This window comes from Amblyomma maculatum, chromosome 9 (genome assembly GCF_055883805.1).
Source record: "Amblyomma maculatum isolate TAMU_Amacu chromosome 9, ASM5588380v1, whole genome shotgun sequence".
Taxonomy (NCBI): Eukaryota; Metazoa; Arthropoda; class Arachnida; order Ixodida; family Ixodidae; genus Amblyomma; species Amblyomma maculatum.
This window is the reverse complement of record NC_139352.1, coordinates 11,467,318-11,489,529: the sequence shown is the minus strand read 5'-3', so window position 1 is coordinate 11,489,529 and position 22,212 is coordinate 11,467,318. Positions and strand designations below refer to the sequence as shown.

General features: G+C 44.6%; 1 protein-coding gene across 2 annotated transcripts in view; it reads right to left on the bottom strand.

Moving 5' to 3' along the window:
- Positions 1-22,212, bottom strand: part of HBS1 (translation elongation factor EF-1alpha (GTPase) HBS1) — a 42,741-nt gene that overhangs the window by 15,107 nt on the left and 5,422 nt on the right. The window contains exons 4-12 of one of the 2 annotated variants that reach the window (XM_084578124.1): positions 20,739-20,867; positions 19,541-19,582; positions 16,284-17,705; positions 14,072-14,216; positions 10,793-10,945; positions 8,908-9,042; positions 5,699-5,809; positions 1,202-1,314; positions 361-477 (exon numbers count right to left, since the gene is read on the bottom strand). In XM_084578124.1, the coding sequence (XP_084434250.1) occupies positions 361-477; positions 1,202-1,314; positions 5,699-5,809; positions 8,908-9,042; positions 10,793-10,945; positions 14,072-14,216; positions 16,284-17,705; positions 19,541-19,582; positions 20,739-20,867 (2,367 nt within the window). The remainder of the gene's footprint in view (positions 1-360; positions 478-1,201; positions 1,315-5,698; positions 5,810-8,907; positions 9,043-10,792; positions 10,946-14,071; positions 14,217-16,283; positions 17,706-19,540; positions 19,583-20,738; positions 20,868-22,212) is intronic. The other variant, XM_084578125.1, reaches the window with a different exon arrangement.

Here is a 22,212-nt window from a genome sequence, read left to right as displayed (position 1 = left end):
AAGAGAGGATAAACAATGGTCACTTAAGGTAACAAATCGGATTCCAGGGGAACGAAAGCGTAGCAGAGAGGGGCAGAAAGTTAGGTGAGCGGATGAGGTTAAGAATTTCGCAAGGGTCGAGTGGATGCAGCTAGCAAAAGACCAGATTAATTGAAGGAAAATAGGTGAGGCCCTGCCGTACGCATAGTCCGGCTGATGATGATAATGGTGGTGGTGATGATGGTGATGATGACAAAAAGAGAAACCTGGCTCCTGCAGTTTCTCAGGTGAGGTAATTGGGTAGATATTCTGCCTGTCTGCAGAAATTAAAAGAGAAAAAAAAAAAAACACTGAACAATCGTGCAACTGCTCCCTGCTTACCCAGTGACCGCACAAGCAAGGTGTGCTCCCTTGTCTGGCCACCCGTCTCAAAGCCAGTCTCAAATTCACCACGTGTGGCATCGACTACCAGGATGGCAACATCTGCCTGCGCAGCACCTGTACAAGCGGAAAACAACATAACTTCCTTGTGCAACATCAACAAACATCAATGCAATAAGGAAATGTCAACCCATCCTGTCATCGAAAGTAGGTGTAAAGTATAAAATGCATGACAGCTCATAGCTTAGTACTATGTAGCCCTATGCAAAGCAACTTCATAGTGGTTAAACCACCCCAAAAAAAAAACGCACAATGTACAGCCTTTGCCAAAAGTGTAGAGCCCAGGGGGTTTGCTTCTGAGCTGTGTAGTGGTGTTCATTTAGCATTAGTGCCTTCCTATTGAAGATGGCGGGACAACAAATGTTCTTGCCATCAAGAGATTCGAACCACTGGAAATCCATTACAAGCCGCACAAAGTGGCTAAGAAGTAGACCTCCTGGGCTCTACACTTTTGAAAAAGACTGTACTATACAAGAACTACAGAACAAAAAACACTTCCGTCTTGTGCTGCAGAGCACTGCGTAAAGAAGTGTACTTCGCGCGGTCACAAGATAGCAGCCATAAGACATAAGGCCTGACAAGGGAAACTTGAAGGTCTGATGTTACTGCTGTTCCCCTGCTCACTGAACTGCACGCTCACTTTACAATGGCTTAAGGATATGAAGCCTCAAAACACCACCATTAAAATAGCTCAGTTAGTTAAATCCAAACTGTTAGCCTCTGCTCCAAATGCTAAAAGCTGCACGATGTTGGCAATGGGAAATTCATGCGACAAATGTACCTGTGATCATATTTGGGATGAAGTCTCGATGACCCGGGGCATCTAGGAGAACAATGCTTTTGTTGGGAGTCTCAAACTTTGCCTGAGCCACGTCCATGGTAATTCCACGGTTCCTACAACAAAACGTGCAAGGAACACAGTCAGCTCAGTGGACAAGCATACAATGCGCACGAAGCCAAAACAGTGCGTTTTAAGAAGAGCACAAGCCAAGCATGAAATAGTTCTTTACATAAATGGAAGGTTCACATTTTGCTCTTTGCTTACTGCCCAAGAAAGAACTGGACCAATACTTTTAAACTTCTACACCCTGAAGTTGCATAAACGCCTATCTGGCCCCAAAATTCTCACTTCTGAAAGCAGCCATAGCTGACTTGCCAAGGTTATCAAGCAAACCAAGTGTAGCAATTCCAGCAACACTGCCATGCACGAAGCAGAGACAGCTCTGCAAAAAGATGCTGTACACTCTAGTGTAACTCATCTTTGAGCAATAGAGTTTTAAGCAAAAATATGACAGATATGAAGGATACACTCCCACATGCAGAATGGAGTTAGAACACATCAACTCACTTAAGGCTCATTACAGTCATCTTGTTAAAGGCCTCATCGCAACAAACATGCGTGCCGACCATAACATTGCCAAAATTTTGGGCACAGTTTTCACCATGCGGTCACATCTGGATAAAATTTCCACTTCCTGTCAACACAAGCCTCTCAAGTGGTCCCTCGAAGCTGAAGTGAAGAGCCTTTATTGGCACTGTACTTATTTTGGTTGGCTTCGTCCAACACCACACACCTGGTTCATTCGGTCAAACATGCCGAGCACTGATTTCAATTTCAGTGGTGTCACACTCTCATTGCAAAATGAAAAGCTGCAGCTGCAACAAGTACAATGTTCACATCAATCACTCCAATATATATTGCACTCACCACTTCCGGGTGGTGCCAATTTGGTTCAAAAGAAACTTACACACAAGACAGCTCCGACCTTCGAGCTCTGCCAGTGCAACTGACAAACATGCAGTGTCAGCATGACAGTGATAGAAATCGTCCTCACTTGCATGCTTCCTTTATCATGCATGGCGAATTTGCGTCAAGCAAATTACTGTGCAGTATGTACACGATTCCCCACCCCCAAATAAAAAATGTTCCAAAGTGCCCAGTTTTCACGAGTTTTTTTTTATTCCCACTGAATTGCAATGCCAACACAGCAAAAGTTGCTTGCAAGACAGGTCTTCCTGCACAACATGGTACAGTAGGGGTCACTTACAATGTAGCCGCTTATAGTGCGGGACCAGTTATAACGTGGGTTTTGCTGGCCACCGTCTGCCTCGCATAGGAATCAATGCAATGCAGTCGCACGAAGCAAAATACCAGTTATACTGCTGTTTTAAGATACACTCGATGACAGCACGGAACAGCAGGTGCACTTCCCTGTGCGGCACTGGGCTACCCTGTGTGGCATGGCACATCGCACCATGTGTTTTGGGCGTGACGAAAGTGCATGTTCCACACACGCACGCCGCTCGTTCCCTTTTCCTCAGTCTCCACGCGTTGCTCCCGTCTTGCAAAAGACTCAATAGCTACTCTTTTCACTCTGTTGTTATTTCTGGGTCGCATCTGGGCCGCACCCCGTTTTCTCGCAATAAAGTTTTTCTCTCTCCCTTTTTCCATGACCCCTCTGATGCTCTCCTTGATTCACGCATCGCTCTTTTCGTAACAGAGTGACGCAGAAATGCCTACTATGATTGCGTCTTTGTTAAAATTTGGTCGCGCAACGACAGCACCTTCTCATGTGGCGGCAAACCGTGAAACAAGGCGCTGCTGGGACGCTCTGCTAGCTTCCTGTGGCCATGCGCTGAACGATTTGCGAGAGGTGGTATTTGAGCTATGACAGAATGGTCCCGCCGGAGAAAAATGGAAGTACGGTGGGCTACCACAAGTGTGCACCAAGCACCCTGTCAGCCTCACCATGAGGCTTATTTTTCAATCAACAGGTCTCGTTCCATGATGCCTTGCACTCTTTATGGGAACGACAAGAGCCAGCTGATGTTTTAGTATATCACGTGGAGCGCACCTAAGGTGGTTAGAGCGAACGCCTTAGCAGTACTGGGTCTATGTTGATGGCAAGCACATATGCTTTTTCGCGGAGCATTTTCGCGGTGGCGATCACACAGTACGTTAAACTAACCTAAACATGCAGTGGACTTAGTGAGCTGCTCAAAAAATATTGTGCAGAACAGGAGCGCAAAAAACAAGGACACAAGGAACACGAAACAGGACTGCGCTAGTCCTGTTTCTATGTGTTCCTTGGGTCCTTGTTTTTTGCGCTCCTGTTCTCCACGATGCTTCACCGACTCACCCACACAAAGGTATTAATCAAAAAATATTGTTCACCATCTAATATGGTATTCTTGAAAGGGAAGCTACCCATTTGGCACATATTTAGGCCTGAAAAAACTAATGCTTTTGTTATAGTGTGGTACAGCTTAGAGTGGGGATTTTCACGGCCCCTGCAACCTACTTTATAAGCAGTGTACACTGTACCTCAATATGTATTCAGCCCGTAAGAAGGAATGATCTGAATACAGGCCCAAATGCATCTTAGCAAAAAAGCTTATAAAAAAATCAATTTCAAACAGTGTGTATGCGCCGCGCACAAATGGAAGAGCAGCAATGCTTCCTCAAAACTAATATTTTCAGACTTCTGTGGACATACTGAATGTTATTTGCGAGTGGCACCACACAAATTGCTCAAGCATGACGCCATGCTTGAGCAAATGTGAACTTAAAACTCCGTAAGGAGTTTTAAGTTCACATTTCCTGCAAACAACACCATAAACACCATTCAACCATGCAGTGCATGAAGCAATCTTCTGTAGGTTTGCTCTGAAACAGCCAAAGAGCAAGCGTTTAGCAGAACATGAACAGTCTTGTCTATCCCATTAACTAGATATGTGGTTTTCCAAACAGGGGTCTTCAAAGCCAATAACTGCAATAAAAATTGTTTTTTGGAAAGCTAGTATATGCTTGAACTGCAGCAGCAACCTGCACAAGATCCCTGTGGTTAGTTATAGGTCCCACCTTTCCCCCTTCTCCACATCTCCCAGAACTACACGTCTCCAGTGCCCTGCATCCGCATATTACAATTTTTGACTGGCATTGATGGCTGTATTGTGCAATCTCGCCCTCTTGATCTTAGTCCAAAGCGCGAACTACGCGTTCATCCGAGCTGCGTAGTTTTCATTGTAGTGCTACTGTTGCGATTCCGGATGTCACGTGACGCCGGATGCCGCTGCCACGCCACCAACTTTGCTGGAAAGCCGATCTGTCAAGACTGTGAAAGCCGCTTAGGCATCACTTTATCACTGTGCAGATCATAATTATGCTGCCTGTGAGTGCCAGGGCTTGCCTCCTAGCTGTCACACCAAGCACCACTGGATACATTTTTATCAGAACATCGCAGAGTGTCAATACTTCTTCGCTGATTCCAGATAATGAGACGTGGCAATGCCACGCACCCTGCGAGGCTCTTATCTCTACCATCCTTCACTTTTTAGACCAGTAATAAAGCCCATAATAGTCTGTGTTTTACGTCACGATCGTGATGACAGAGCAGTGCTAGGCTATCTAGGCCTAACAGTGCGACCGTCTCAAAATGGCGCTAGGCCGCAAGCAGTCTATGCCGGCAAACAACGGAAAGTCGCATTTTGGTGGCATGCTTTCAGAGCCCAACAACAGCAATGATTTGATGCATATTCGTTCCTTAGTCTCCTGTTTTCAAGAACTTGTAGCCCCTTTTGAACCTGGCATTGCTTGTTTTTCACATGAACAGGTTGAAGCTGAAAATTAGTCAATGGAGCTTAAGAAAAAGCCTGATCATGGAACCACACTGCTTGGAGACGCGGACAAAAAGGGCACACGCACACACAACTGCGCTGATCACAGCAGTTTTGCGTGTGTTCTTCTTCTGTCTCATCGTCTGTAGGCCCTGTGGTTCTATGATGACTGACAGAAACCCCCTCCCGACACCCTCCGCACAAGGGGTCCCCATTACTTCAACCGGTCCATAAAAAGTCCCTGACACAGCCACAGCTAGAAAGTTGAAGTTGAACTTTATTTTTCAGTTTTCCCATAGAAGAAACTGCAGAATCCTGAACAAAGGGCACTTTCTTGCACACCTGACGAGGTTCATGACCTCCCACGATCTGCACTCTGGGGATACAGTGGCATACAGTTGAAACATAGAAACGCCGTTATCTCTGCCCAGAAAGGTACAAATAAATTAAAAATAGAAACAACATAGCAAACACTCAAAATACTCTACAAATATTTTGACATCAGCCATCTGAAAGTGCATACATACGCAAACATGCATACATAAATACATACGCAGACAGCATGCCTTGTATTGATGAAAACAAGTGTGTCATCAATATACACATGCACAAACTTGCAGCATAAGTATACTCGTGCAATGCACTGCCATCAGTTGCTTACCTCTCTTCGGATGTTTCGTCCAGGACCCAGGCATACATGAACGATGCCTTGCCCAGTTTCTTCGACTCCTGCTCATACTTGTGCATCTGTTTTTTCTGCACGCAGCCAAGCCTGCAGGGTCAAGCAGAAGCCCAAAGCACTCCATGAGTTAAAATCTGTACTTTCCTTTTTTCTCTTATAATACAGTTAAACCTCAATTTCAGTGTAACGAACGAATTTCATTGTAAAGAAATCCTCGATGTAATGAAGTATATTGGTTTTCACAACTTTGTGTCCATAGAACACCATGTATTTTTAGGTTCGGTATAAAGAAGTAAATTTTATTGCAATATAAATTTAGCGAAATATCGCTGCTGCCTCGAAACAACCCAGTGAAAAAATTGTTCCACGAGCGCGAAAAGTTAAGTGGAGCGCGCACCAAGGTGCGCATTGGAGCACATGCGTGAACGTGTGAACAGCATAAAAGAGAGTTGAAGAGCGCATGGCCAATGTGATGTGAGTACTATAATGTGGGTGGTAGCAAAGCGCACTGCCTGCTATGCCATCTGGGGCAGTAAGGGTGAGGTTCGCAAGCGTAGTGTTGGGGGAAACCAAACAGGTGGCACAAGTGTTCGCACAACGCTCAGCCAGCAAGACTGGACACAGCTCTGGCAGAATGTCGCAATCGGTCACCATCTTGCCTGTGCCAAATGCGGTGCAGTGCCTATACTTGAAGGAACCTGTGCTGCGATTATTGCGTTTAGACATAACGCTCAGTAAAAGAATTAGAAAGGTAGGCACACCCGTCCACCTGACAACCTCACTTTTTACTCGGATGCTGTGTACACACGCAAACAACGATGCACATGCTTGCGCTTGCGGCGAAAAGCGCTGATCATCCTGAAATGGGTTTCAGTTCATCAAGTGTGATAGAGGCACCCGTTTTCGCTGCCGCTGACTTGGAGAAAGCAATGCAAAAAAACCGGCATAGACCGCCACCATCGGCCTTCATTTCAACAAGGATGACGACTGGGCAAGTTGGTAAGGGTTCATATTTAACCAGCCAAAGGACGCGACACAGGGAAGATCCAGCCTTGTCCTGTCCTCTTCTTCCCTGTGTCTCGTCCTTTGGCTGGTTAAATATGAGGCCTTCATTTCCCTGGCTCCCATGTGGCTATAGCGGCAGTGGCGGCCGAACGTGGCGTCGAGTCGGCGATGCGATCAGGAACTCGAAATTAAGCTGGGCGGCGATAATAGTGAAACCAAAAATATGTCAGTGTTGCCTCCTCACACCCATAAAGTGCATATCCACCATGATTTAAGGCTTTCCCTCTGAATGGTCCGTGAAATGCTCACAGGGGTTCTCTGCATGCTAGATGACAAACATCGATGTTGCAAAATTTCAATTTAACAAAGTAAACGGCAGATTTCACCAACCTCGTTATATTGAGAGTTAACTGTAGTTCTCTGAAAATCACGGTGACATTGGAAAGTTCAAAGAATTGGCACACAAACTGAGCCCACATTTGAACATAACGAAATTCATAATTTCTTGCATATGCAGGACACACTGCATCTTGTCAACTAAAGCCCAGCTATACAAGGATAAGTGAAAAAATTGTCTACACCATTCTATAATTTGTTCACACACAGGTAGGCATACAAAATCTACAGTTTTTCTATGTAGTCTCCTCCTTTTTCAATGCAGTTGGTTCACTGGCCCACAAGCTTGCGAATTCTTTCCAAGAAGGAGGTTTTCAGTGATCGCTGGCTCCATGGGTTGTACGTAGACGCGACCCCCATTTGAATGAACAGGAGCGAGCCTGTCCGTGTTTGAATGCAGGCTTAAATGGGCATTGAGTGGGACCATGGTCTTAGTACAAATGATCTGAATTTCCGAAATAACAGGAGTCAAATTAAACAGCCCTTACTATAATAACTCTGTTGCATAATGGTAAACTGCAATGGCATATATAACACATGAGAACCACTGCAGTGCATAAGAGGGAACTTTTTAAATAATGAAGTCACAACCATTATGATATCTTTAGGAAATATGCATTCTTGTGTGCCGATTCCAAATATGTAAATTAAGTGTTTTGTGGCAAGCTTTTAAGGAATTTCACCTTAAGGAACTCTATAAGTTGATGCCACTGATTTCTCCTGCCATCAAGGAATGCCTACAAGAAAAGTTGAGTATAGAGGTTCGAAGTTTCCACTTCAGAAACAGGTAGAAGAGTTTGTATTACCTGTTCTTAAAGTGGCAGGAGCATTCCGAGGCCACTGAATTTGTAGTTATTTCATCTCCACCACTTGGACCGTTCTTAGGCTAAATTTCAACAGTGCCGAAAATAAATTTTCAATTTCCCTAAAACCCTCAATTCTGTTTCCTTATACAGTGTAAACCTGATTATGCGCTTCCTGTTTCTGCAACAACTGAGAATGAGGGATGATGGCGGAGCACTTGATATGCAGATGTCATGTCAACTCAAGCTGTTCAAAATCTCAATCAAGACGGGGGCGAGTGCATACAATGACGCGTGTGACGGCCTGTAGTGACACTTCTGTCAACGGCTTTGACTCCATGCTTTGAGCTGTGTGTAGATTGTCATGCTATTCCACGGCAAACCCCTGCTAGGGCCCATCAAAGGGCCTGCAGTACATTCTAAGTAAAATAAATAAATAAATAATAAAAACTACATAAAAAAAGGAGTGAGGCAACGAGGCAAGGGGAAAGAGGGTGAGTCAGCATCAGCTTGCCTTTTTTAGTCAGCGTTTTTCCTTTTATTCTTTTTCCAGAGAAGGGTACCAGCCTGGAAGTTGATGTATAAGTGGCAATGCATGGTATATATGTATAGTGCATTTTGCCCCTTGTAGGGCTTTAGAAAAAGTTTTTGCAAAATCACTTGATTTGCAAGAGAAAAAGTATATGAACTGCGTGAGTGAATGCGTTATCTCGCAAATGAAAATAAATGTGTGTTCATAATGTGTGGGAAAAGAATGATTTAATTTTGGCAGCCAGGGTAGCAAGCGCATTTATTAAGTGAATGTATGTCCTGCAAGATTTCCAACCATACGATACCCAGACTATACAACGGTTTTGTGTGGTCCCCTGAAAGTCGTATAATCCTTGAAGCACTGCAATGTCTTTCAACAACTTTGTGCCTTACAAACAATGACAGAGATCGAAAAATATTGGCTACACTGGCAGTGACGTTCAGTTCACCCACCTGTACAGTAAATGCCCCATAAGCGTGCTCTTGCCGGCGTCCACGTGCCCAATGACAACCAGATTGAGAAGAGCCTTTGTAGTACCCCTCTCCCTCGCATAATCCGCTGCTGCATCTTTGGAAGACGACTTGTTCCTGCATAAGCAAATGCCCTTGTCGTTGACACGGTATTATGCTCCACACCCCACAGGTGGTGGGTATAGTCACCTCCCCTCGATGAGAAAAGTCTCCGGTGGAAAACCATACAGGCCTTCACTGTCTTTTTCTTCCCAGAAATTTGAAGAAAAGTACTATGCAATCCGTATTTCGCGAAAGTTGGCACAAAACATATTCCTAACGGGATGTGATGGAACCAATATGTACGGTGTTGCTCCTAATAGCCGAAGCAATGTGACCACTGCCATGTCTCCACGTTAACCTAAATGTGAGTGCCAATGAGTGCTGTGCAAAGAGTTTAGCAGCAGGAAAAGCTTTCAAGAAGATCCACTGCTTGGTGTAGAGCAACGCCAAGTAAGCGGCAGTGTAGCAGCCAACCATGCCTTTCTTCTTTAGTTCTGTTTCTCATCACGTACTTGCACAGTATGTGCATTCATTAGTCACTTGTCCTGCGCTCATCTTCCACACTAGTAGTGCGATGTGATCTAGGCATCATCTACTATCATACAGCATGGTTGGTACCCTAGAAGTTCCTGCGTGGTGACGCAACATTCTCATAAAAATGGCAGACTGAGGCCTCATCCCTAGAGCTGCCCATGCGCAGCAAAGACACCCACGACAAATCAAATCAAATCAAATTTATTTTCCAACAAGTGGATGGTCGCCTGGGCTAAAAGCTGTACAAACAGCTTGACAAAGGCCCGGGAAACCCGTACACAACATAGCAGGAGCAAACAGCACATTCCAGAAGTTCATTAATAATTCGACTATGACATCCAAAAGTCTTATACAATGCATGCGTCACTGCAGCATAATATAAAAACAATAAAAATAAAAAAGTTGATCAATAATAAAATCAATGGAAAAAGCACAAGGCAGAAAGTTCGTAACGGCGAGTATGATATTTAAAGTAAGAACCCATGTATGGATAGATTATATTTGCATGAAGTAGGTTCTAAACTGCTTAGGACTAAAACCAACAATGTCTTCATATTTGTAGCAGCCTCAGCTTGCCTCGTAGCTGCTACAACACTGCACTGACTTAGCTTTGGCTTTGTGGAGTTTTACGTCCTGAAGCAACTCAGGCTATGAGCGACAAGAGGCCGGACGAGGCTATGAGAGTGGGTGGGCTCCGGGAATTACAACCACCTGGGGTTCTCTAATGTGCACTGACATCACACAGCACAAAGGCGCCTCTCTTTTCGCCTTCATAGAAAAACGGCCACCATGGCCGGGATTCAATCCGGCATCCCTGGGCACAGCATTCAAGCACCCTAACCACTGGACCACAACAACACTGACTTAAATAAAACAGGAAATAGCTTTCCTGCTCGAGACTTAGCCCTGTTGCATTTTTGCAACTCTGATTTGAAAGCTGTGAGCGGGTGAAATGCTAATGTATACAGGATGCCTCTGTTGCACTGTAATGAAAAACCTTGTTCTATTTTAGCAAGGCGTTATGTGTCAAGCGTTTTATGAGTAAAGTCATGTGAGTAAAGTCATCATGGATGTGGAACTTCCTACACTAAGCACGAACACTAAGCAATTGAAGCCTTTTCTTTCAACTGCTACCACTGACAGTGTACTAACATGCAGTCATCTGTATTTCTTTTTTTGTCACATCCCCCACCCATGCTTGGACATCCATGGTAACTTTGCCCTTTTTACCCGTCATGTGAGAGTGCAAAACAAATAAAAAACGGTGCATAAAGCTACACCTGCCATTCACCTGGGTGTCTTTGGAGTGGTGCCCTCGGCTGGAGACACTGTCGTGTCCCCAGCAGCCTCGGGAGATGGATCCTTTCGGTCCAGATCTGGAGAACTCCGGTTGGAGTTTGTCGCGCTTGGCACTTTGAGACCATCCAGTGATGCCGTAGGAAGCCTTGAAATAATAAAACAACATTGTACACAGCCGACGCCTGCATGAGCAGTAAAAATGTGCACCATTCAGAAACAAAGCCAAGTGCAGTACAACCTCACTGATACATTCCCAGTTTATACGCTAAATGTCACAGGCTTCAAAATTGTCCCACAGAGTTACACTATTTGATGAATTTTTCACTTGCAGTTTTCACTTGCAATAACCTGCATATCACGATTCACTAGTTGCAATGTTTAGTTATATATTGCGTTTTACAGCACCAAAGCAACTAAGACTAGATGCATAGTTGCTATGTTTAAAATTTCTGTGAATTCTTTTAACAACCAACAGCACACGGGCACGCATACAAGTAGGTGACATCTGGAGGCACGTGACATGAAGAGCTAAAACAGTGCAGTTGTCGTTTGTCATGACAGCCTCGCTACAGTGCCTAGATGCTACAGTGCAAAAATAAACAGCATTGTGTATCTCTACCATGAAGACTTTCGAGAACTTTTCCGCCTCAATTGAGGGATCGTTTCGCTTAAAATTACACATGGGCCTTTCATGCTGTGTTGACTTGTAGACTGACAGCAATGATTACCTAGTTTGGCTGCGCATTATGCAAGCCCATAATCATCTGCACCCAGATCAAGGAACTGAAAGCCAACAATGCTGATCTGCCACAAAAAGGTGTTAGCGGTGCTATTTGTTGCTTGCAAAAAAAGAAAAAAAAAAGCACCAGGATGCAAACTGCACTGAAATGAGCACTGCAAGGTATGCGTGTTCCCTACAGATGACAGATGGCGCCACCACCGTCCTTCGGCGACAACTCGACACCGGTGGTTTCTAGTTCCCTGATCTCAACAAAAACAACTGTGGCTTAGAGCACTAATTATGAGATAAGCACTATTGTGGAAGCTAGTATGGACCCTTTGCAAAGCTCTGGAAGTCAGCATCTCTGCACGGCGAAAACCCCTTCACCATGGCGGCCAAACCTGTTTTGGGGGCAGAAGTCGGGTGCAGCTCAAAATACTTCTATGTCAAGCCTGATGTCATGCACTAACTTGGCAAGCAGAATTCCTTCGCTATTGAAAATCAATAGGAGGTAGGGGCAGGGAAGGCAGTATGAATAGGAATTGCGACATCGCGGAGGGGCTCTTAATCCCATAATTGCGGCAGCAATGCAAGAGGGGTGCAGGAAATAGACGTGGCCATTATTGTCACAACAGATGTCTCCTGCACTGCACTCAATTTCTGCCCCCAAAACAGGTTTGGCCACTATGGTGAAGGGGTTTTTGCTGTGCAGAGAAGCTGACTTCCAGAGTTTTACAAAGGGTGACAAAAGTTACCACCATCTGCAAGCTCCCCGAAAATGAGCCAGCAGTTTGGGTAGGAAACATTTTGTCTCCTCGACAAAGATGTACAGTACTGAACAGCTGTTGCTGACCATCCATCACAGCAGAGAACTCACACAAACAATGTTCATGCTCTAATGCATGCACCAATCGTAGCAGGGTGGATGCAGCACAGCAATACTGTGGAATAACAGCCCACTGATGCTTTGCATCACCTGGAATGTGGAGCAGCAGACAAGGCGAAATTGCAGATGATGCGAACCGTCACGTCCTGCTTCTGACAGCTTTTCAATATGTTTGATTTGGTTTTGGTTATTAGGGTTTAACGCTCAAAAGCGACTCAGGCTGCGAGGGATGCAGTAATGGAGGGATCAGAAAATTTCATCATCTGAGGTGCTTTAAATTACACTAACACCACAGTGTATGCGGGCACCTAGCTTTTCTTCTCCATTGAAAAGCGGCAACCGTGGCCGGGATTCCATAATGCATCCCTGGGTTCAGCACTCAAGCGCCGTAACTACTTAGCCACCATGGTAGGGCATTTCAATATCGGTATCTATTTTATGTTTCCAGAGTGCATCTGCATGCGTAAATGCTAGGCTGACACAGCTCCAAGACTTGATGATGATGCTTTTGTACTTTATTAAATATTATTCACAATGTTCAAAATTAGGCACCTGGAATCAGACAATTTACCAGGCAATACTTTTTCTTCTACATTTTATATAGTAACTTATGAATCAGGTTTCAATGCACAAGGCCTGGCATTTCAATAATTGTTTACTTAACTGCAAAGTGGTCAGCGGCAGATGCAACATGTGCAACTTAAGTGCAGTCCCATATGCACTAAGAGACTTCAGTCATTTTGACTGCAAATAAAGATGTGTTTTTACATCATCTAGCCTACTTTTCACGCAATCAGGGTAGTTTCCCAACATTATACACTTGCAGCAGAGTGCAAATGTAAACCCAATTGCAAGAGAATCATTAACAAATCATCTACAGTAGACAAGATGTAGTGGGAAAAAAAAAAGAAAACTGTGTTGTGCCACTGAGACTGATTATTTAGAAGAAAGAAGTGAGTGGTTTTACGGGTGGGAGTTTCATTTCAGCCTTGAAGGCCCGCAAAAAATAAAACCACAGCAGTCCACTGTGACCTTTACATACTGTACTGTACTGACACAAATATATTAGCATGCTTCCCTCCTCTCAAATGACATACCTGCAAGACGAGGACAAGAGTTGCAGTAAAAGGGTGTTCTCATTCACCAACTTCATGTACATTCCTCTCTACTGCTTCAACACACCGTTACAGGAAGAAAAAGTGGTTTTATTTGCTGCTGCTTAAGTTCTCCATGTAATGTGAAAGAAGATAACTGATGGCTGAAGAGGATAATTAACTGGATTCCGTGATAAGGCAAATGTAGCAGGGAGGAAGTTTGTGGGAATAAGGTGGACCCGGCTGGCACAGCTATCGGGTATATAAATTGGACAGATGTGAGAGAGGAATTTGTCCTACCATGGGGGCAGGCAGGCCAATGATGATAACACCAGAATTCTTGTCTATAGAACCCTTAGCTACCTTGCCGACAAACGACGGTAACTGCACTAAACAGAAAAACTTAAAAAGGTGACTTTTCAACATGGTTACAAATCCACAAAGCGCCGCAGGCTTAAATATATAAAAATAAAGCACTGCAGGAAAAAGAAACAAAAGCACGTGCCCCCATCCAAGCGCAGCATTTCGTCTAGAACTCCATGTGCAGTGACCGTTCTGAGTGATACTCACTTGCCACGCTTCTCCTCAGCCTCGGGCGCTGCAGGCTCCCTGGGAAAGGTTTGCCTCAATGATCGGTTGATGGCAGGCAGTGCCTCCTTGACGGTGGCTCTGGCGTTGGTGCCCACTTGCTCGAGGGGTGTGAGTGGCTTCCGCTCTGCACAGAGCAAGCAACAAAGGAAGAAAAAGGAAAGAATGGGGAGGAAAAAGAAGGAAGGGACAGGTGAATGCCTTTAGCGCTGCAATGTGCTGTAGCCCAGTAGCCAAACTGCAATGCAGGCAAGATGCACCAGAAGCGGCTGACATGTTTACTCCTCCCAACTCCTCACCTGACCACAAAGGCCTCTCTCGAGGCTTTGTACCAATCAGGAAACCTGTCCATCTCCCACCAAAAGAGCCAGTTTACCTCAACAGTGAAAAAAAAAGAAATTACAGGACTGTGCTCAGCTTCGCTTAAGAACTTAATGGCCAAAGCCTTTCTTCCCATTTCTCACCTACCTCTTAAGACTCTCTACCTCCTATGTCTCCCTATTCTCTTCTACCTCTATCTTGAACGTTTGTGTACTTGTTATAATTTCATCTCCTTCTTTCTTTTCTTTGTCTTTGTCATCAGAAATTGACGTCTCAGGACACCTCTCCTCAACATGTGAGAATGACCTGACTTGACTTACACGTGGCCCAACAGGGGCTAGGCCTAACTGCCCAAAAGGGGAAATCATTTTAATGTCAGAACCTGTTGCAACATTTGGCCGACACATCTTGCGGACGCGAGATTTTCACTATGAACCTAGAAAGGCTTTCGCGTTAAAAAGCCTACACCACCTCTCCGCATGCACAATCTGTAAGCCCCGGACTGCTGAGGCCTATGTTTACCACTTGCTGTAGATGTGCCAGGCACAGAATCCAATGAGAATCCAGCACCCAGCGGCAGCTGGTGTCTTGCTGAACAACCCCTTGTCATGCACCGCTTGAACAGAGGGGCCAGCTTCACCATTAAAACCTTGATTTTATCATATTCAGCCACCCTATTTCCTTTTCTTTCATCTATCGTTTTATACCACTGTCATACCTTGAGGCCGTAAAAAGCACTTAAAAATGTAAAAAAATCACATTGAGTAGTATCTATGATTTTGTGTAATAATTTCCACACAGGTTATGAGAGACACCCCAGCTGAGAACTGTGAATTAATTTTGACCAACCGATGTTCTTCACCGTGCGCCGATATTGCACATCACAAGGTTCTGTTTCTATGTATTGCTCCTCATCAAAAAGCAGCTGCTACTACAAGGATTTGATCCTGCAAGCTTTGAGTTCATCTAGTCAACCTCATAGCCACCAACATGAAATTACATAATGCGTAGTAGATCTTACCACAGTGCCATCTAGCGCTGCACTTTGTAGTAGATGATCCATCTAGTGTGTCGCTAAGTAAATTATTTACCCATCATTCAACCTATAAGGCATACACTAAGTGGGGCTACTCTTCAGTGGCTCAACAATGCGGCATCGAAACTCCAAACTGCACGACACCAATTCGATAACAGCAGGCGTTATCTATGAAATTTTACAGCACAACCCTAATTAAAGTGGATGGAAAGGTCTGCTTTCAAGTCTCTTTAAACATACAAAATGCTGCCACAAACACTTGCAGCTCATAAACAGCAGGCATTTTGCTTTTCCAGCATGGTCACACAACCAGCTTTAAATATATGAGACATCATTATAATCATTCTATGATAAAAAAAGATTGACGGTAATGGTACTGACCCTTTGAATACTATTTCACTTTTAAATGCTCAGATGAAAAACATGACAAAAAGAAAAAAAAAGGCAGCTCGCACTAATTAAAGGGGGCTATGGCTATGGCTATGCAGCGTTGTCCTTGTGTTTGTGTGTGCTTCTTATTTTTAGTGTTGTCATCTGCTCTGCTGCCTTCTTCCAAAAAAGGCTATGACTATTCTACAGGAAGCAAAATAAACCCTGCTTTGAGTTCTGGAAAATTCAGGCATAAATTATGGTGCATCGAACCTGGACTGTTGCTCTTGTTTAATTTAGCCCTATCAGTTTTAGGGTTCAGTAGCGAAGTGTTTACTATCTTACAACCAGAGACCAAGCCCTCCTACAAATATGAGCTCTGTCACAAATTCGCGCATGCTTCAGAGTCTTGCACAAGCAATTTATATCTGCCAGTGCAATGTTAGCACATGTAACAGGAGCCTCTACCTGGTGCACACACAGGTCGCTTCCGGCACGCGAGCACAATGTCATCAGGTGATGGCGTGCTGAAATCAAATGGAACAGTCTTTGTCTTCACTCCTTTTGCTGGCTTCAAAAGACCACATTTCTTCAGCCAATCCCCGAGGTCAAAAACAGTCGCTCGTCGCCTCGAGAATGGGAATAACACCAGCACTTTGGCAAAAAGTGAAGCTTCTTTAACAACCACCGCTGCTGTGCTCTGAAAAAGATTCAACTCAAAGCTCTCTGCATCATCATTGCACGAGTAGTTCTCCATGTCACTAAGAGATGAGCCACCCATTCCTCTCAGAATGTCATCAAGCTTCACAGCCCCACCCTCTGGGCATCGACTGGCCGCATTGTTTTCACCAAGCCCAAGAATCTCGTCAAGGTTAAGCCCAGCTGGCTGGCTACTCTTAATGTCAGAATCCTTCTGTAACTTCTTCGGGGTCTTTGCAACATTGTACACGCCAGACAGAATGTCCATGAGAGGCAGGTCTGTCACACCGTCATCCAGCACCTTCGAGCTGTGTCCACCAGGAGCACTGTCCTTCAATGACATTAGGAAGTTGTCAAACTCCATCCTCTCACTGTCATGTCCCCGTTCCTGAGAAGAGGCAAAGTCTGCAGTAATTCCCAACAAGGTGTCTAAACTGTCTCCAACAGCGTCCGTCACGGGTTCTGCTACAACAGGCTCGTTGCATGCACTTGAAGTAGCAGGGCCACTTCCCTTGTCAGCCTCAACTGAACTCGCAGGACAAGAGGGGATGGAACTCGAGACCATGCCCAAAAGGACATCAAGCTCATCTGGCTCCTCCGCCACTGGTAAGCGTTTCTGAGAATCAGGTTTGGGTGTGTCCTCCACCACAATACTACCGCAAGGCAGCATTTCGAGAAAGTCCTCGTCACTGTCTTTCTTCTGCACTGGGCTGCTATGCTGCATCGCACGTACAGAGCAACTTAAGTACATGGGGCCCGTTTCACAAACATGATGAGCGTGCAAACAAGGTTCACTGTCACAACCACAGGCACGGTGTGCACTTTTAGATAAACCACTTGTCCTTTCAGATTCCCCCACACCACTTGATGTGAGCAACGTGTCCAGTCTTAATTCACAACCTGATGATTCAACTGTACGTACAGAAGGCAACGAAGGCAGTGCAACCTGTGACGATGTAGGTGAGTTTGTTTCTGTGTAAACCAATGCCGTTGCACCGATGGCTCCTAAGCAGTCATTACCAGCTGAAGTTTGCGCATCATGCTTGTGGCGTTTCGACGGTGCATCAAAGTGTGTGACGGTAGTCCTCGAGCACACTGGAACCGCACCAAATTCCCCCCCACCACAACTCCCACCACCCCCAACACCATCGCTGGATGGCAAAACGGCACAGTCGTCATCACCATCCGATTCTTACCTTGCGGGCGGCACGTCGAAATGATGAGAATGATGGGTGAGCACGGTGAGGATGGTGCAGTGATGACGAGAAGGCGCATGCCAGCCATGTTTATGCAAAAAAACAAGCAAACAGAAAGGGATACGAGGGGAAAGGAAGAGACAAGGAGAAGGGCAAGGACAAAGCCACACAGTAGAGGAAAGGAACAGAGAGAGGAAAAGAGGAAGCAAAGCCTAGTGTTAGGTTCCGAATGTCGCAAGACACAAAAGCAGCAATGAGTGCAAGATCTTAGGTCACTTGTCAGATCAGTACACATCAGGCGGAAGTTACTGTTGCTAAGCCTTCTTGCGAGCCTTTAGATTTCCTTTGCACTTGTTCATCAGCTATCAGAGAAAGCTGTAGCACAAGTACATGCATACCCTATCAACTCATCTCCTGAAACGCACACAGCTGGCAAGATTTTTGCTCATTAAATACTTCATGACCACATATAACCAATGCACAATTAAGCAATAAAAGCAACCTCAAGTCTTGGAGAACGGAAAAAAAGACAGCTTTGCCCCCCCCCCCCCCCTTTTTTTTTATTTAGAGCACCTGACTGGTTTTTCAAGAAACAACAAAAGAATAGAAAGAAAAGAAAAGGACAAATTAAAGAAAAAGTACAAAGACCCACCGAGGTGCTAGTCAGGTGTCAAAGGAAACATTCCCCGATACAACTACAGTTAAACCTGGATATAATGGAGCGGAGAAAAGAAAGTCCACAGTTTCCTGTTACAGAGAGGTTTTTTTTACATGCAGTTTTCGTGTTCACTGTAAAGGACAATGCAGGACGGAAACGAAATGAAAGCTAACACAGATGAAATCAACTAGCAAATGTTCACAATGAATTTGTGCTACTCAAACCAGCAATCGGGAAGGAACACTTCGCAATCGCGCTGATAATGACAGAAGCTGTCACCCTCTCCAACACATATCACACGTTATCAAGGAAGCCCGACTCTTCCCATGAATTTCAGTGAGTCTGGTCACCACCGCCATAGGAAACAGACTTGTCCTTGCTAAGCGCCTCACCCCATGCTGCCAGTTCCCTCTGTTTGCACTTTTACAGTGCTTCTGCCATTGGTGCCAGCATCCCATGCGCAACCAAACAACAGTGATGGGTGCATACTGCTTGTCCCATGCCTTTTTTCACACAACTTGCTGCTTTGCATTATTTTCGAGTGCCACTCGGTGCAAGGAAACCAAATGCTGTAGGGTCTGCTGTGTCTGCCCTTAACCCTTTGACTGTCGAATATTCAGAAAAAAATTCACCTTCAGTGCCAAATTATTTTAAACGCTATGCGTTTAGCGCAGTACCCGTACGGCAAAAACCTTCAAAGGGGTAAGGGGCACCGATTGTGCTCGAGAACAGCACATTTGAACTGTACTTCTCTGATGTGATTGTAGGTCCTTCTCTCAAGGAAGTTCACAATTTATCATCATAAAACTTTTATGTGCTTCACCCAAATTGTAAGAACTGCCACAGTAGCTAATTGAGAGTTGGTGTAGTGGGTATAGAAGAAGTCAACCAGTGCACCCCTGTCATTACATGGAGCTACAGATATGCAGGCCTCAAGAGTTGTGGCACTGTTTGGGAATTGATAAACTTCGTCATATTGAGGAATTCACAGCACGGAGGCTCGGTACATCCAGGTTTAACTGTACCCCTAACACTACAGCTACTAAGCACACACAAACCTCAGCAGCTAAGTGCTGCAAAAAAATAAAAATAAGAATGAAATGCAAGGAATGGCGTTGTCATGCACTCAAAGGGATGTACACAACCATCCACATGCTCACAAAACTGCCCACCTCTTTTGCGTTGCTCCCTCTGTGGCTTGGGCTTGTCCGTTTCTGTTCAAGAAGAAAGCAAACAGTTTTTGAGATCCAGGTCTCTGTCATGCCAATCACATGTTAAAGAGACACTAAGGGCCACTCTATCCAACTTTTGTTCTCAAAACTGCATCACCTCCCCCCCCCCCCTTTTCATTCAAACCCCATTTGAAAGAAGCACAGGACTGCTTGTGAAAAGAGCAACTGCAGGAATATCCTAATCCTACTTTTCTCGGCCTCTTCTACCTCCATTTTCACTGCACATTAGAATGTAATGTATCCACACATATTGGCTATATTGTCCTCACAGTCCCTCTAGTGTCTTGCATTGCGAGAACTAAACTCAGCCATGGCCTTGTTATCAATATGTATACAATATATATCTTCACGATAGCAAGTGCAACAGTGGCAAGCCTCAATATCTGTGCCTAAGCAGCTAAACACCTTTTAAGGCCTCTAGAAGCATTAGCAAAGTGGCATACATTTTCCATCCTACAAGTCCATACTGGAAATTAATCAGGAAGCACAAGAATGCTATGTTCTCGCAATGACTTCAGGGATCATAGTAACAATGTGTGAAACAAAGAACCTGGCAATGTTGCTCGTAGAGTGCACGTTTCTACAAGCAGTGAGCACGATAAGCGCCTGCCTGATAGCACAAAATGAACCATATGTCACTACTGTTCTACCTTACTAATTGCTAGCTTATATGTTCCAATCATGACATATCCAGTATGAATGCCTGAAGTATGTTAGGCAGTTATGCTTCTACAACTACATCTCATCAAGGTCTCAAATAACACTAGAATAGGTGCACTATTCATTTTCGTAGTTGGAATAGAGAGTGTGATGGCCTGTCTCCACCAACCGCTTGCCAGTAATCACTTGCCCATGAAATTAGCGGCAGTACAACCAACAGTAAAATTTAACATGTTATGTAAGCAAGGTGCGGCAGGTACCGGAGAACGCACATTATAGGTGAGACTCCATTCCATACACCACACTTATAAATTTTTTAGAGACAAGCATAACAGGCCTTCTGCAAAGGAAATGAAAAGGCATGCTGTCACTGCCTTCTTGACTGCAGGCTACACTGACACTTAGACTAAAAGACATGCCTATTGCCTCCAATATCAGCACACAAGACACTGTTTTGAATGGCATAGTGTACACCAACCTTGTAGAAGCCGATCGAGAGCCACTTCCGCGTTGAAGCCTCCCTCAAGGGCCACCCGACGAAGAGTGGCTTCCGGTATTGAATCGCCCACCACATTCTGCATCTTCTCCAGGCATTCATAAAGCTTCACTGAATGTAGCAACAGAAAGGATGTCCAAATATTAAAATACGTGGCCTCCAGCAGCATGGAGTACACCTCAACAACCTGAGGCATCTTTGCCACTTAGAGCGCAAATGGAAAAATCAAATGTGCATATTGCTAATTTGCCACATGCAGTGCTGTACTTCGTACCCCTATCACAGCCAGTCGTATTTCACACACTGCATGTGAGCTTCAAATTGGCTACCGGTGTCTGCATCACTGCCATCTTCGTGCAATTCTCGCAGCACTGCAGGACTTGACCACCTGTGGGTTCCAGCTGCTTTTCTAGCAAAAATGCTGTAGCAGATGCTGAGTAGGTAGCCACATCGATTTCTTTTTGATGCATTTGCAGGCTTTCTTTCCAGTGGGATGAAATCAAATCCTTACCATATGTTCGGTCTGGTTTATGAGGTTTTAATTAGAAGTGCGTGAATGTTCGAAATTTCGAATATGAATCAAATATGCTTATTATTTGACTCATATCTGTATTCAAAAGATTGATATTGGGAATTCTCTAATACAGTACAACCTCGCTGATATGTTCCCGGTTCATGCAATTTCCTGTTTCGTACGCTCAAACTCGCAGCCAGTAAAATGTCTCCCATATAGTTCACTATTTTTCTTCCGGTTAATATGTTCCAGGATAACACGATTTCCCGGTTACTACGTTCCAAATTTCAACAAATTTAGAACGTAATAACCAGGAAATCGTGTTATCCGGGAACATATTAACCGGGAAAAAAATTGTGTTCGCATAATACGTTTTGCGATCAACCGGACGCGTTAACGAGCACTCGCGACATGAAAAACTGATCAGCGGCACTCCTCCATCACAGTTGCTTCCCTGCAGTGCAAAGGGGCAAAGAATCATCAAAAGCCAATGAGCCAACATACAAGGCGCCCGTGCAAGCGGAAAGATGACTTCATGAGGAGATACATGGTGGCTTCTTTGTGGTGACTTACGGGCATAGAGGTTACAATGCACTAACATCTTGTAGCACAAAGCATCTTGTATTTGATAACTGTTCACTTCCTAAGGTGGAGTAATCCCCCGGACCACGACGAATTTTTCTTTAACTATGAAGATTCTGAGAAAGCTGCATAGCTTTACTTTGTAGCCGTATAGCTGCATTTGGGTGGTGTCACTGAACTGAATTTTGCAAGAGCTAAAGAAAGGAGCAGTGCATGCTTATCTACACTTTTATGCAGTGAGTCTCAATTATAAATGCCTTTGTACCTCCTTCAGCAGCTAAACCTTTTCAAAATCAGACAGTTCGGATCATACGTTTTTTTCCCACATTTTTCAGAAAAGCATATCAATGAAGTTTTACC